The sequence below is a fragment of the Homalodisca vitripennis genome, chromosome 4 (assembly GCF_021130785.1).
Source record: "Homalodisca vitripennis isolate AUS2020 chromosome 4, UT_GWSS_2.1, whole genome shotgun sequence".
Classification (NCBI taxonomy): Eukaryota; Metazoa; Arthropoda; class Insecta; order Hemiptera; family Cicadellidae; genus Homalodisca; species Homalodisca vitripennis.
In genome coordinates, this window is record NC_060210.1 from 123,854,779 (window position 1) to 123,871,048 (window position 16,270).

General features: G+C 31.3%; 1 protein-coding gene across 4 annotated transcripts in view; it reads left to right on the forward strand.

Annotated features, from left to right (window-relative positions):
• Positions 1-446: 446 nt before the first annotated feature.
• LOC124360095 (5'-3' exoribonuclease 1) overlaps positions 447-16,270 on the forward strand; it is a 102,978-nt gene continuing 87,154 nt past the window's right edge. For 2 of the 4 annotated variants that reach the window (XM_046813394.1, XM_046813396.1), the window contains exons 1-10: positions 449-705; positions 2,871-3,002; positions 5,722-5,816; positions 7,575-7,788; positions 9,431-9,595; positions 13,867-14,034; positions 14,150-14,270; positions 14,386-14,546; positions 14,682-14,756; positions 15,400-15,542. In XM_046813394.1, coding sequence (XP_046669350.1) covers positions 631-705; positions 2,871-3,002; positions 5,722-5,816; positions 7,575-7,788; positions 9,431-9,595; positions 13,867-14,034; positions 14,150-14,270; positions 14,386-14,546; positions 14,682-14,756; positions 15,400-15,542 — 1,349 coding nt within the window. In that variant the 5' untranslated portion in view covers positions 449-630. Of the gene's footprint in view, positions 706-2,870; positions 3,003-5,721; positions 5,817-7,574; positions 7,789-9,430; positions 9,596-13,866; positions 14,035-14,149; positions 14,271-14,385; positions 14,547-14,681; positions 14,757-15,399; positions 15,543-16,270 lie in introns of all 4 variants that reach the window. The other 2 variants (XM_046813397.1, XM_046813395.1) reach the window with 2 other exon arrangements.

The window sequence follows — 16,270 nt, forward strand, 5'->3', positions numbered from 1 at the left end:
TCTTACTCAAAGTGGAAATCGCACGCACTCTTAGTTAGCGTAAAAGAGAATTTTTATCCATAAAAATCAGTACATAAATGCTGGACACATGTTTAAAAAAATGAAAACAAGTAATGATTTATCTCCATTTTTAAACCTGGAAATAACCATGAAACCCCTGCTGGTTTTACCATTTTCTAATACTTCTGTAGAAACAATTTTCCATTCATAAAGACACGATAAAAAAAGTGTACTTTGCTAATAAATAATCAGTGAACATCAAAGGCGACATAGCTAACGTTGAGGCTTAAAAGAGAATATTAAAGACATTTATATATGTATATAATGAATGACAACTGTGGGATAATCTTAGCATAATGGTGACGAGTTTAGGGTAATATACTCATAGGTCAGTTTGGAGTAAGTTAGGTTGGGTGTCATGTATTGTTGGCAACACTGAGCGGAGTGAAGGTAAAGGACAGTTCAGTCAGACGATGTAGTTTATTTTTATGATGTGATGGCTCTGTTTTGATTGATGAGAACTCTAAATTTAATACAAAGTAGTCGTGATAGTATTATGAAATTAACTTGAATTGTGTTTTTATAATTGTCTTAAGATTTTGTACCTTATTTAGGCAAAGTAATTTTAAAATGGGAGTTCCAAAGTTTTTTAGATACATTAGCGAGCGTTATCCTTGCCTTAGCGAAGTTGTAAGAGAATACCAGGTAAGTTTAACCTCATTTGTAATACTGTATTTTACAATGCAGGCTAGTTTATTATATTGTTATATAAATAATAATTTGTAATACATTTAAATTTTGTTTAATTTAACAATTTTTATAACATATTTAGTCTAGTATATGTGTTTTAGGTGCTCATGGTACTTCAGTTCAAACTTGTTAAGACAAGTAGGGTAGGGTTGATTTTTAATTTGAACAAAAGCCTAGCACATTTTATTTTAGATAATATTTATATATTTATTGTACTTACACTACCTAAAACCACTTTTAACAATTGCTTTTAGTAAAATAGGGGGTAGGGTACGATAAGCGGACCCGGTTTTTTATATTGAAGAATGTTATCATCGATACCTAATATTCACATCTCAACTCCTAGACTATCAATCGATATAAAGTGTCTACAGTTCTCAATAACAACAATTATATGTTTTAAATTAAAATATGAATCTAATATTCACAGTGATCAAACAAATTATTATAACCAAAATTAGGAAAACTGAAGACGGCCATATTTGCTCCTCTCACAGTTACAGTTGTTTCTTTCCCACAAATTTCACATAATGGGTTTTTCCGCACGAGTCCAACATGTTGAAGTCATGAAAAACATATCTTATCATCTTTCAAAGCAATGTTGTGTAGTTTTCTAAAATTGACTCTCATTTTTAATAATCAAATGTTACTTATATAAAATCGAAATATTACATTAAGAGTATTATTTGAGAGTGTTTACAGCTATTGATATAGATTATTTAATTAATCGTTAAAAATAATTAATCAGTATTGATTGATTATATCGATGGTTATGATTAAGTAATATCGTTTGCCAATATCGATATAAAAAACCGGGTCTGTTTATCGTACCCTACCCAAAATAGGCTATACTTTCATTTCTACAACAAATGTTTAGGTGTTCTTAAATGTAACAAGCATATTCCTACCTTGAACAATAATTATGTTTAGATAAACTTTAACACCTGACCAAAGAAAGAAATGGTAATTGTCACAGTAACAGCCGGAGCAGCAAAATACGAATTTCGCTTAATGAACTTATTGGAATCGTCCTACAGAACAAAACAATATAAAGTTTGACAGGGTGAAAATGAGAAATAACGAAGTTCTAGAACATAAAAATTGGAACTACTATTCCCTTAATATCTGAAAAATTTTCATAATGCTGTGGGATATAATAATCTCCAAGTACCCCATTAAAACCTTATGTGGATTAAGAGAAGAGAGGGAGCAATATCGCTCTATTTTAAATTAAAAATATATTTTGTTTTTATTAAACCTAATTTTAAAAACAATTGCAATATAATAGCCATTGTTTTAATAATTATGTATGTGCATTGTGCATAAAACATCCTTTCATGTTGACTTTTAACCCTTTCAACATCAAAAGTTTTCAGACTGGATAAAAAGCTTTTTGAATTATCGTAAAGTTGAAAAACAGTGTCAAAAGGTCTTTGGGGAGCTCAACTTGCTTGTATTGTAGAGTATATTTTAGAAACTTCATTTTACTTTATTTAAGTGTATATTGACACAGATACGGGATAAGAGTTTGGGAACGCTTTCGAGCCGGACAGTATAGAGCAACAGCATTTGAACGCCTCCCTTTCAAGCTGGGATCAAACTCAATATTAGTCTCCCTGAAGCACTAAATTTAGAAACCGATCCAAACAAATTTTAAACCCAATTAAAACACTAACTGGTGTCTTGTGCTTTTTACTCAGTTGGTGATTTCTTGCAGCACACTCAAGGTTGGTATTCGTGGCAGTGTTCCAATCTTGGGAGTTGATCCCATGAATTTTGTAAGTGTATGAATGTTTGCCTGCATGCAACTGTATGGAAAGTTGAGAGAATGGATTTAGTTTCTAAGATAAATACCATAAATATTTGGTATTGTTATTAAATATTGCAATACAATGTTTTATATATAATATTTTATATAAAATAATATACATATAACACACATCTTATTGATACATATATAAAAACAAAAATATATATACATATATCAATACAATAAATACATCCTATTCTATTCTTTCATACTAAATCATTTTCAAAATTACAGTTTCTAACCCTTCTGAAAATATTTATAATTTTTAAATATCAATTTCACTTGTACTTTATAAATGATTTTTTTTCAGCTTCCAGAATTTGACAACCTGTATCTTGATATGAATGGAATAATTCATGTTTGTTCACACCCCAATGACACTGATCCTCACTTCAGGATCACAGAGGAAAAGATCTTTCGAGACATTTTTCATTATATTGAAGTGAGTAATCTAGCAAATGTTTTCTTTAGTTACATCTTAGTTATTATTGTAGTGTTATCTTAAATAAAATGTTAGTTACATCACATTTTGTATACAATAACATTGGTATTTGTTCATCCTTAGGGATATCATGTTATAAGTCTTGGTTTAAAATCCATTAAGACATTTAAAAAAGTAATGTTGAAGATTGGATTTATGATGGTGTTTTCTTGTAATCACTATATTATAAATTCACAACAACAAATAATTTAAACCTCATTCTGTGAGGCTTTTCGATAGCAAGGCTACTTCCATCAGATGTTTTAAATATATTGGTTTCTGTAAATTTTCTATGTAGTGATTACAATTTTAGAAAAGGCTTAAAAAAGGTAATTCTAAGCAATATATGGGTCAACCTCGATTTTTCTCATATTACAATATAATGTTCCAATAGTCAATTAGAAAAGGAAGTTACTAGAATTTCTTGCCGGAAAGCAGTTATAGGGAGCAGGCAACGGCCAGACGGTCATGTGTTTAAAATTGTTTTACATACATTACCTACATTATATTGTAATATGTAATAACAATTTATCAGTAATTTTTAATAAAAAAAGGATCACGCACGATGCCTGCCCGCTGCGCAGCGCTTCGCGCTGCTTGCTCTTTTAGAAAAAAAAATAAACTCGAGTAGTTCCAAATTTGAAGCCCAGATCACGTCAGTGCCCCTGATCACTAATAGGTAATTCTAAGCAATATATGACCGTCTGGCGGTTGCCTGCTCCCTATAACTGCTTTCCGGCAAGAAATTCTAGTCATTTCCTTTTCTAATTGACTATTGGAACATTATATTGTAATATGAGAAAAATCGAGGTTGACCCATATATTGCTTAGAATTACCTTAAAAAATATTAGTATGTTTTAAATATAAATAATTATTTCACATAATAAAAATTTGTAATCATAAAAGTTTTTAAATAAAAACAGTTATACATACCACTTAGGTCCAAAATGTGATTTAAATACTCCTTCCACTCAATAGCATTTTTGACTTAATACGAGGGTCGTCCACAAAGTAACCTCCGTTTTGAAATAAAAAATAAACTAGTTGAGATAAAAAAATTGTATTATATAAATGTTAAAACTGCAGCTTTTCTCTACTTTTCTACATATTCACCATACAAATTCAAGTACTTATCATATCTTTTTTTTTAAAATTTTTATAACAGTTTTTTAAATTCCGTCTTTAAAAAAATCTGCCGCCTGAGAACGTAGCCAACATGTTACAGCGTTTTGAAGCTCTTCATCACTGATGGAAATCACTGGGAGCCAAATCCGGGCTGTAGTGGGGGGGGGGGTGGTCAAAAACGTCCCATTTGAACTTTTTCAAAAGTTCTGTCGTTCTTTGAGCTGTATGAGGGCGGGCGTTGTCATGGACAAACACAACACCAGATGTCAGAAGACCACGACGCTTGTTTTGAATCGCTCGTCGTAGCCGTTTTAAGGTTTCACAGTATGCTGCAGCTGTAATGGTCGTACCACGCTCCATAAATTCAACGAGCAAGATGCACTTAGCATCCCAAAAAACTGTAGCCATCAATTTTCTCGCTGAAAAAGATTGGCGAGCTTTCTTCGGCTTGCTTGGCGAAGCGGTATGACCCCATTGCATTGACGGACTACACCTTCGCTCATAATGTTTGGGCCATACACCGCACTCAATTCACGATGAATTTCAGCTGTTGTGTAACTTTTCGACCAGAGAAATCTTATTACACCACGCACTTCACCCGTGGCGGGATTTTCTATCACGGCACTCATGTTTTTACGTTGTACCAAAAGAACGCGCGATCGCATGATGCTCTCCCTTGCACAGCTAGAAGCGTACTGAACAGCTGCGCACACCGATGTGAGAATGGCGGCGCTACCCCCACTACTTATCGTGCCACGCCCAAACGGCGGTTACTTTATGGACGACCCTCGTATATTATTCAGTAGAGATATATTTGGTAGTGTTAAACTTATTTTTCTGTACACAATAGAATATACATTATCCTGTTTCTACTACTGTATTTGAGGACACTTCTTTGTATTTACTGAAAGAAATGAAAACAAGTGAGATTAGTGATGAAGTTAAATGAAAAAATGTGAGAAAGTCACTTCAGATATACTTCATTCTCTTGCAGATATGAACAGTACTTTTGTACATGTTTTAAAGCATCTGTAATGATATTGCAAAAGATGGGATACATAGACTAAATTGTGTACCTCCAATATACCAAAACTAATTACATTAATCAATTAAAATACAATTGTATTGTTATAATTTTGTAAATTAATTGATGGGTACTTCTGTAATTTTTATAACAAAATAACTTAATACAGAGATTACAGGTTCTAGTAGTTATGTTTTAGTTTTTATAAATTTGATATCAAATTTTATTTATTTTATGGCTTTATATATTCTGTTTTAAGTTCTACGTAGAAATTTGGAATGCATGATAACATTTAAAAATATGTTTTAATGCAGTATACATCAAATAAAAAGTTATTTATGGAAAACCCTCTATTCACAAGAAATACTTTTCCTATAAAGTACTTATCATTATCAAAAATAACTTTATACGAAAATAATTAAGAGAACATCATTTCCTAAATTTAGAAATCAGATTTATAATTGATATCATTTTACAAATAAGATCCACTATTTGTTGTTTTGAAATAATGGATGGATGTTGTGTTTCAGACACTGTTCAGAATGATTCAACCTCAGAAGTTATTTTTCATGGCTGTTGATGGTGTTGCACCTCGAGCCAAGATGAATCAACAGAGAGGAAGAAGGTACGTAGCCTATTTGAATAAATACTGTGGAACTTTGATAATTTGAACCTTGAGGAATCATTGAAAAAATAAAATTATCCATAAGTTCAAATAACAAGAGGACTGAAGAAATAATAATAAAATAATTAAAGAAATAATTTTCAAATGATACATAAAATAGTGGATTTTTCTTTATATCACATGTCTAACACATTGAGAGTGGATCCCGCTGTTTTATGTGATTGGTTTTTCTACTGAATCATATTCTATAATCCGTATATTTATGGATTTTGCTTACTTTGTGACGGTTATCAGAATGACAGTTAACACAATTCACTGCTAGAATGCACATGAGTTATTGAATCCATTTATTGACAAAGTAGAAGCTGTTGGTTTGTTTCTTGTTTACTTCAAGTAGTTGGTTGTCTCAGGTTTAAGATAAAATACCTACAAATTGGGACATTTGAGAGTTTTTAATAAAATGTGTAACACATTTTTTCTTCTAATACGATAAAAAAATTTAGTAGTTTTAATTTTCAATAGAATTTTAAAATTTGTTAATATTGAAGAACAAGATTAGAAAAATACAAATATTTTCATATATGTACAGTAGTTTTGACATTTCTTTTTTAATCACTAGATACGTCCAACATGTAAAAGAGCACTGACAGAGGCATGTAATTCGTGACTAATGCCCAGATTATATTTAAATGCTGTAACTAAGCTTGAATTAAACATTCTATTTTTACAAGGTACATTACACCAAATATCAAGGGACCTTAAGGAAAGTTCGAATTATTCATTATTTCAAATTAAAAACTGTTTGAACTGTGCCAACTTCCACTTTATAAAGATGCTTAGTTCTTTAAACTTCACTTTGAAAATATGCATCTCCAACTTTACTACTAGGGATAGAAAGTTTATATTTACTATTATTTAGCTTTATCTGAACACTTATTACAGAGAGCGTCCTAGATGTCTGTTAATGTGCACTCATTCTATAGATGAAGGATAATAGAATTTCAGACTTTTGGCATTATTATAGTTCATAAAACTAGAGCAGAATGTGTAGAGAATTGGAATCTATCCTCATTAGGTGTCATAGTGTTGTGGTTTTGTAACATAACAAATTTTTGATTTGTAACAATAGCAAATATCTGAAATCCTGTAATCCTTCTAAATCATTCTTTATCAGTTAATATACATAAAAGAAATAATATTTATGTTTCTGTTCCTTTTTTAGAGTTATCAGTAATATTTTTGCCAATGACATTTCTACAAATATTATTATTTGTGTTAGGCATTTTTGTCTATAAAGAATGTTTGATTAAAGTAAAGTTTTATAAACAGGGTGACAATTTTGAACTTTCACTTTGACACCTAATCTAGTTTTGTCACAGTGTGTGTTATAATACAAAGTTTTAACTAGTATGTTTTAGTACTTTATTACACATTTTTGCATATTTAATAGATTATTCTAATTTACTTTACATATGGTTAAGACATTTTTTAATTCTTTAATCAATGAAACAAAATAATATGTGAATTATTTTTGCTTTTTTAAGCATTTGATAATGTACAGTTATTAACCTGTCATTTAAAAAATGATAAAAATATGTTACAGATTAAAAATTCTTATAATATGAGAAGTCTTTTTAAATGGTATTACAGGGATGGAATAAATTTAAGGTTACAAGATATAGTATTGTTGAGAAGTTATGAAGACTTGTGAAGGTTAAAAGAATGGTCCTTGACAGCTAATTTGGAAATTGTTGACAGATTCCGATCAGCCAAAGATGCAGAGATGGCAGAAGCCAAAGCGAGGGACAAGGGAGAACTTCTGCCGAGCGACGATAGGTTCGATTCTAACTGTATCACACCAGGGACCGAGTTTATGACACGCCTACAGGCGCAGCTCAAATACTTTGTTGTCTTCAAGATTAGTACTGACAAGCTCTGGCAGAAAGTCAAAGTCATCCTCTCCGGTCATGAAGTATGTTTCATTCAGTTTTAGATTTGGATAACATTGCAAATCCTTGTCTTTTTCAATTAAACAATATTTTTTTATTAAAAAATAATATGCAGAACAATTTTGATATATCATGATGTATTTACTGATTACTAATTTACTGATGTACAAAAAGTGTTACTGATATTTTGTATTACGGAATGATGGCAAATGTCCGGAAAATCCTGTTTCTTTCACAATTCTTCATCGTCAAAAACAAACCTGAAACAAAGAAATGATGTATTTGATTATTTGCAGCTTCTTATTATTACAAATACATAAAAATATATATCTTTAAAATCCAACCCACTTTTATTAATTACAACATTTGTAGAACAACTGAATGGTTTTATATGCATCAATGCAATAACAATATGTAATATGTTCGCATTTTATTGTCATGTTTCTCACTAAGAAATGGTTTGAAAAATGTCGCTGTCCAAGTACAGAAATACTACAGTCGGTGAAAAGCTACATACTTAAAATTAAAAAGCTTTTCCAACTTAGGATCTGTAACCTTTACTCTCTGACTTTTGGAGTATAAGCTTTTATTGAAAATGGTTTTGACATGTTTTTAAAACAACTGTGGACATTCAATCAAAAGCTTCCTAATTATTGTAAGCTAAGCTAGAAACTTCTAACTTCATTCATGTTTGAGTCATTAATTCTTCCATAGAACAGTATAAAAACTTGGCAACTTAATTATGATAATTCTTGAAAAATCTTGAGATCTCTATCTTTTTCTTACTAATATATGATTTCAAACAGTACTAAATTCAATGCAGGTGTAGTACAGTTGATGGCCTCCATTGCTGTCTCTTGGTGGTTTGCATGAGTACTGTAAGAGTATGTCACAGATTTGCATCTCACACCGAGTTCTGTCACTGGTTCGTAATTCATACGTGTAATTGTTACATGACAATTTTTTATGATACTTCCAAGTGACTGACTTTCTTAGTTTTTAATAATATAAATTAAGTTATCGTAATTTATATTATTAAAATTAACACATTATAAGTGTGTCTTTTAGTATGAAATGTAAGACATTTTTTATGATTGGTAAATTGTTTAAACCCTCCACTATCTATAGTTGATTGAACATTTTCTAAATATTTGTTTATGAGTTAGTTCACTAAAAGTATGCACAAAATCAACCTTTTAAGACTGTGTGAAATACTGAAAACAAAAGTGCATTTTTTTATGTCTTTCTCCACTTATTACTGAAAAGATGGAGTAGAGTACGCTGTCAGATGCTCCTGAATGAATTTAAACCAACAAAAACTTTTATAATTATTATATAACTTTTTAAATAATTTTAAGGGAGAAAACGTTTTGAGTGATAGTGTTGTGTGTGAATGGTGTTGAAAGTTTAAAGATAGGCGAATTGACGTGCATGATGAAAAAGGTCAAGGACTCAAGTATGTGGCTACAATTGGCCTTGTTGAACAAATTGAAAAAAATGCTTAGACTATCCCGGCACCACATTAAGCCGGATAAGATAGGATTTACTGTATTGTTCTCTAGCATCCAAAGTGTGATCTCTGGTAATAACGTAGGGTATAAATGTCACATCTACAGAAAACCTTGTTGACTGTCAAGCATTCACATATGGTGATTCTGTGTTCAGACACCTGGAGAAGGGGAGCACAAAATAATGGACTACATTCGCTACATGAAATCTCAGCCGGGCTATGACCCTAACACCCGACACTGTTTGTACGGTCTGGATGCTGATCTCATCATGTTGGGCCTGTGTACTCACGAGCCTCACTTCTCTCTGCTGCGTGAAGAGGTCAGTAATGTAGATTATAGTATTTGGAAACAACATATATTTCATTTATAAATAAATTCCTGATATTTAAACTACAATAAATATTTTCCTAACAAGTTATAAGCCACTCCGACAGCAATAAGAGAGAGATAGCCTGGTACCATGTTGCAATAATCGTACAAACGCTGTGTAGAGGTTTAACATTATGTACATTTTTAAGGAAACAGGATTTTTCCGGACATTTGCCATCGTTCAGTGAAACAATAAATCAGTAACACTACGTTTCGAGATCTGCAATCTGATCTCTTCTTCAGGTAAAGAACTAACCTAATACATAATATTACAAACTAGGTTAAAATAAACAAATCTTACCAAAGTGTTGTGGCACGCCTAAGTCAGGAATCACAACCTACATGTTGTTTGTCAACTTCACTAACTCTATAGACATGCACTTAATAAAAAACTATACAAAACACTAATCATTAAAATTTTATAGTGCATGTTTATAGAGTTAGTGAAGTTGACAAACAACATGTAGGTTGTGATTCCTGACTTAGGCGTGCCACAACGCTTTGGTAAGATTTGTTTATTTTAACCTAGTTTGTAATATTATGTATTAGGTTAGTTCTTTACCTGAAGAAGAGATCAGATTGCAGATCTCGAAACGTAGTGTTACTGATTTATTGTTTCACTGAACGATGGCAAATGTCCGGAAAAATCCTGTTTCCTTCACAATCCTTCCATCATCAAAAATAACCTTCAAACAAAGAATGTACATTTTACTTAATTTTTCAGGATATTCCAAAACTATAGATCATTGCTTCATTCCTCCACTGAAAAATTATTGAGATTACGTTAACCCTTTGAATACCAAGGGCCGATCATTTCCGAAAAGTGCAGAGGGCCGATGACATCGGCTTTTAAAAATATTATTATCCTGTTACTGTTGACATATGGTATTGTACTTAGTCTCATTTTATACATAAGTTATAAACATAGAATATCTATATTGATTTGATTTTTTTACACCTGGCAATAGTTGTTTGCCGAATATGAGAGATAACTTTTATGCGAATGCAAATTTTCAATATTTTACACTAACGTATAAGAAAAGTCATACTCAGTGCTACAGATACTTACTTTTTTTGAAACTTGGTAAGTTATACTTGTCCCTACTTACATAAGGAGCAATGAAAAAGTTTCAATTAAAAAATTACAATGTCTCTTTATTGACACTTAAAAACATTTAATTTTTACAAATAAAGATTAATTTTAAAATTATAACAGATTTTATCACCTAAATAAATATTATAAGCCTACTTTTCCCCCAACACAATAAATAAACAAATCATCAAAATATTTTTTTTTTTAAATAGTTGTTAATTATTTTTGAACACTACACAAATAACCAAGCATAAAAAATCATAACTCATACAGATACTTACTTTTTTGTCTAGATTAGGTTTAAGTGTTTTAGATAAGGTAGTTTGATTGATTCCACTTGTGTCTAGATTATGTTCCAGTGTTTTAGATAAGGTGGTTTGATTGAAACCACTTGTATTTAGATTAGGTTTCAGTGTTTTTGATAAGGTGGTTTGACATTAACCCTTTGTGGTCAGGTACGGTATTTATAGTTTGTCCACAGCGATCGCCTGGCCCGTGAGACTGCCCAATACAGATTTCCTTTTACGCTCGGTTGGCTTGTGTCACTGGCCAGTAAAACATTCTGTTTTTAGAAATATTTACCATATGCTAGTAGGTCTGTGAAGTGCTGAAACTTACTGAGAAATTATTAAACTAAAAGACAAATGCCTTTCATCACATTTTACCGCCTTCAGTCTTGGAAACAAAATATAAATTCACAGCTGTGTTGCCGGTTCCATCGGCACTGTTTGCTCTGATTGACGAAGTTGTCTGCACATTGTTTTGTTTATGTTTATTTATCAATTTGTTTTAAGTCGTGATTTTAACATGGGTTTCATTTGTGATTTGTGTAAATAGTTACAAAGTTTTAAGAAAACATAGTGGTGAACCATAAACTGTCTTGAAAATAACGAGTAAACTTTGTCACCTGGTAAAAGTAAGGTTATGCCTACCTGTAGATTCGTTGTAAGTTTATTTGTTATGGTGTTAGTTATCCAACAGTTTATAAAATCCTGTTAACATGGATAACCTTGTAAGTAATGAAGATTAAGAATAAATAATCTTAGATGAATCTAGTGATATTGACTCACATCATGATAGTGGCGTGCAATCTAATTATTGTGATGACTTAGAATATTATGCTATAGAACAATTAGAAGATGAATATGATGAAATTCTTCCATTAGAAGATGGCCAAAGTTTTGAAGACGATAATGTTGTTGGCGAGACACAAAATAGAGATATAGTAGGGGTGGATGAAGAGTGGAAAGAATGGTGTGAGGGCGATACAAATTTTTGTGAATTTAAATGCGCACAAGATAGTGTTTACAAACTTTCAAGAAATGAAAACCCATCAATGTCTTTACAGTTTTTTTGACTATTTTTCAATGACAGCCTTTTAACTGAAATAGTTAAAGAAACAAATAGATATGCTGCCGAAAAAATCCAGAAAAATACGCCATTACAGAACAAATCAAGCTGGCGGTCATGGGTAGAAGTGACACTTCCAGAGTTAAAAAGAACTAATTTCTTTTGCAATACCTGCACAAACAATCCAGGACTCCATATTGGCGAGTGCTTTGAAAAATATCACTCCAACGAAAGGCTCAAACAAGATTAAATTAAAAGACAGTCATGTTGTTTTTACAAGACTCAGTATAATCTGTGATTTATTTAAATATTAAATAAGTATATAATGTCATTTAAATTAAACAACCAAATGTATATTGTACTTCATTTTATTATGTTTGCGTTCATATCAATAAAACACATGTTTAAATGTAATTGGTTTTGAGTTATTTAAAGTTTAAATGCCCTATGTAAACATTGAAGGCTGCTGTAAAAACAATTCCGAGTTGGTAGGAAGTGGCCACTATGATAAATATCGAGCTCACGCAAGGACTGGTGTGGCCAGTGACGCGGGCCAGGCGAGCGGTGAGGACTACTCATGTTGAAATTATTCCGCGCCGTCTTTGACAACTGTGTGGCCAGTCTCACTGGCCATCCGACCACAAAGGGTTAATTAGATTTCAGTTTATTTTAAATGGTTGTTTACTGGCTCCACATACGTTTTTGGTTGTGTCTATTGGATGGAAAGTTAAATATTCACTACCCAAGTTGTTATGAGAAAAAAATGGATGTTTTCTTTCTATGTTGTTTGTGGCATTAGGTACACTGTTTGTGCTTATCTCCTTGTAATGTTTCTCAAGATCGGCATTGGAGCAGTGCAAACTGTAACATATCCATTTACTTAGGGTATCATCTTGAGTTGGAACAATATATAAAAAAAAAGACTTTCTAAGTGTAATATGGCAGACAGTGTGGCAATGAGTTGTTCACATCTTAGTTAGTTAGTTCAGTGCTTAGTTAATTAGTAGTCAACTAATTTGTCTTTTAATTAATTTTTTGTCTTTTCAAAAGATTTTTCTTGTCTCAAAGATAATTTTCAATTGTTCTTTGTTGTCATGATGATAACAACTTCTGAGAAACCATTCTGACACATATACTGAATAAATTAAAGTATAAACATTCTAATATTATGTTTCCAAAAAATAACTTAAAATTTAGACAGAACCAATTCTACTTTGATTCCCATTCTTGTACCAGTTCTTCAACTTTAGTCCTAGAGTCTTTATTTTGATTCTAATTCTAAAAATAAATAATTTTTCTTAAAGCTATTTTATTGGATCATTCTCAATTCTAAAGTCAAAATGTTATTTTACTTTTCTTTTTGTATTCTGTTTACTTGAAAAAATGCTACATTGTTTTTACAAGGCGTGAAATAGAATTTATAATTGTATTTCCTTTAAGGTTTTATTGTCTCATAATTTAGTTATATGCATAAAAGGTGGCAATGATATGCAAAAAATGGTTATACATTTATTAAACGTTGAGTAATTTTAGTACAATTAATAAAGCGTATTCAAAGAAACAAAGCAAGTAAATAGTTATACTAATAAGAATAAAGATTTACTCAATGAAGAAGCAGGTATTTTTGGTTTTTCTGATCCATAAGCAGCAATTAGCACAGGGAAAGATAACATTTCCTTCCATCTCATGAATAGATTTTAAACTGAACAAATGTAAAGAGAACATTTAGTGTAAAATTATTATTGATGGATTATTTAGAGAGTCTCTTGAATGTTTAGGTGAAATATGGTAAAAAGAACAACCAGAAGCGAATTCCCACACCAGAAGAGACGACATTCTTCCTACTCCACCTGTCTCTGATGAGGGAGTACCTAGACCTAGAGTTCCAGCAGCTGAAGACTACTCTACCTTTCTCTTACGACTTGGAACACATAATTGATGACTGGGTAATCAGTTTTAAATACTCACTTAAAGCTTTCACTGTCAGTATGTGTTTATAAAAAATCCTTTGGTGGTTTAAAATCATTCTGTTTCTGGGTTTGAATTAGATATTTGTTGCAGGTCCTTATGAGTTTTCTGGTGGGCAATGATTTTATCCCTCATCTTCCAGACATGCATATTAACAAGGGTGCCCTCCCCATACTGTACAAGACCTACATAGACGTCCTTCCCACTCTAGGAGGTGAGTTATCATTGTATTCATTAAATTAATCTTTCATATCTCCAGTAAAATATTTTCAGGTATCAAAAATGACTTTTTGGTAATTTGAAAAGATAAGTTAACAAATTGATTACAGGTTACATCAATGAAGGGGGTAACCTGCGGCTTGACAGGTTCCAGAAGTATATGGAGAAATTGGCCAGTTTCGACTTTGAGCAGTTCAAAGAGATCAGTGCAGATCTACGATACTTGGAGTCTAAGACTGGTCGCAAGATTGATGGCAAAGAAAGGCATAGTGTTAGTTGCTTTCTTCTAATTGAATATATAACAATTCTTTGATCTTATTTAGGTATTTTACATTGATCACATTTTATACTTAAATTTTAGTGGTATTTGAGTTCAATGCGATTCTAATTGTGTTTTCTGTTTCAGTACAAAAATGATGAAGAACAAATGTCGCCTCCCAAGAACAAAGATCTAGCAGCTCTCATAGCATCTACTGAAGAGGTAAATTAAACCGTTCAAATTATTAGGAAACTCAAAGATAAAATTTGAAATAATAATAAATCAGGAATTTATGAAATTAGATAAATGATTAAAATGATAAATGATGATGATTTATAATTCTGATAAATTTTATATTGAACAACTGAGAAGAAAATTAAAACCTAGATTTAAAGAATACTTTGCACACACAAAATATGGAAGAATAGAAATACCTGTTGTAGCCAAACACTGTGTTAATTCAGTACATATAATCTCAAATAAAAATCTTAAATTAATAAAATTAATTACAAAATCAATGCACTTTTGAATGAATCATTTTACATAAATAGAAATAAAGAATATTCATTAACAATGAAGAAGGTCCAAATGAAAATTCCATTCTACTCAATTTATGACAGAGACCTACATCATATTACCTACGTCATTTTGTATACTGGCTAAAATTTTTCTAAATATTTATATTTACATCATTAGATATTTTAATGTTTAGTAGTACTATGTAAATATTTATGTATGAAGGTGCATGGCAATGAAACCATTGGTTTCTCTTGGCCTCATTCAAACAATAAAATTTCCGTTGGAAACATGTTGTTATTAATAACTGCAACTAGTGTGATGTGTTACAAGTGTAATGGTTGTTCAGATGCTGGAAGGATCGGAAGACGATGATGACAACTACACAACTGTGGACAGCGACGAGGAAGATGAAGGGACTTCCTTTGCCGAGTTTTGTGCTCACAAGAACAACTATTACATTGAAAAATTAGAGTATGACAAAGTCACACCGTAAGTATCCCGCTCATGTAGGCCTACAAGTAGCGTACATTTTGCAAACAATTATTATACATAATAGTTGTAGTTGAAATAACCCTCTTACGTAAATGAAATAACCCACCTCTTTCTCTCAAGATATTGTGTAATGAAAATTAATTATAAAGCTGAAGACGATAAAGAAATATTGGGCAACACAAGATGTTATATTAGCAACCCCTATCACGTGTTTCTTCAAACGAAATAACACAAAAATTAAATCTAATATTGTTGGAATACAAAGTCTTATCTGTATCAATACAAAACTGTGGATGATTTAGCATTTTTGTTCTTGTGTACCTTGAGTTTTAGGGGCAATCATTTTTAGAAGGGAACCATTTTTATTATGTTTGACACAAAAGTTGATGATAAATTAATATTGTTATTTAGTGAAATACTGATATAATAATAATTTATCACTCCCGATGGTTGTGATGGTATTTATTGTTTAAAACTGAAACAACGTATGATTTGAAATGTTATCCCAAGTATCAGAATCAGAATCATTTTATTGTTTTTAAACACACAATGTGCGATTAACAAAGTCAAGCCTTATAATAATAATATTAACAAATCCGACTTACATGAGTAATGCTCTAAAAAGAAAATTTAACAACAGTAGAGCTAAATGGTAACAATATAATCAACAAATTATTCAACAACAGTTATTTACTAACAACGAGGACTCAATAAATAAATAAATA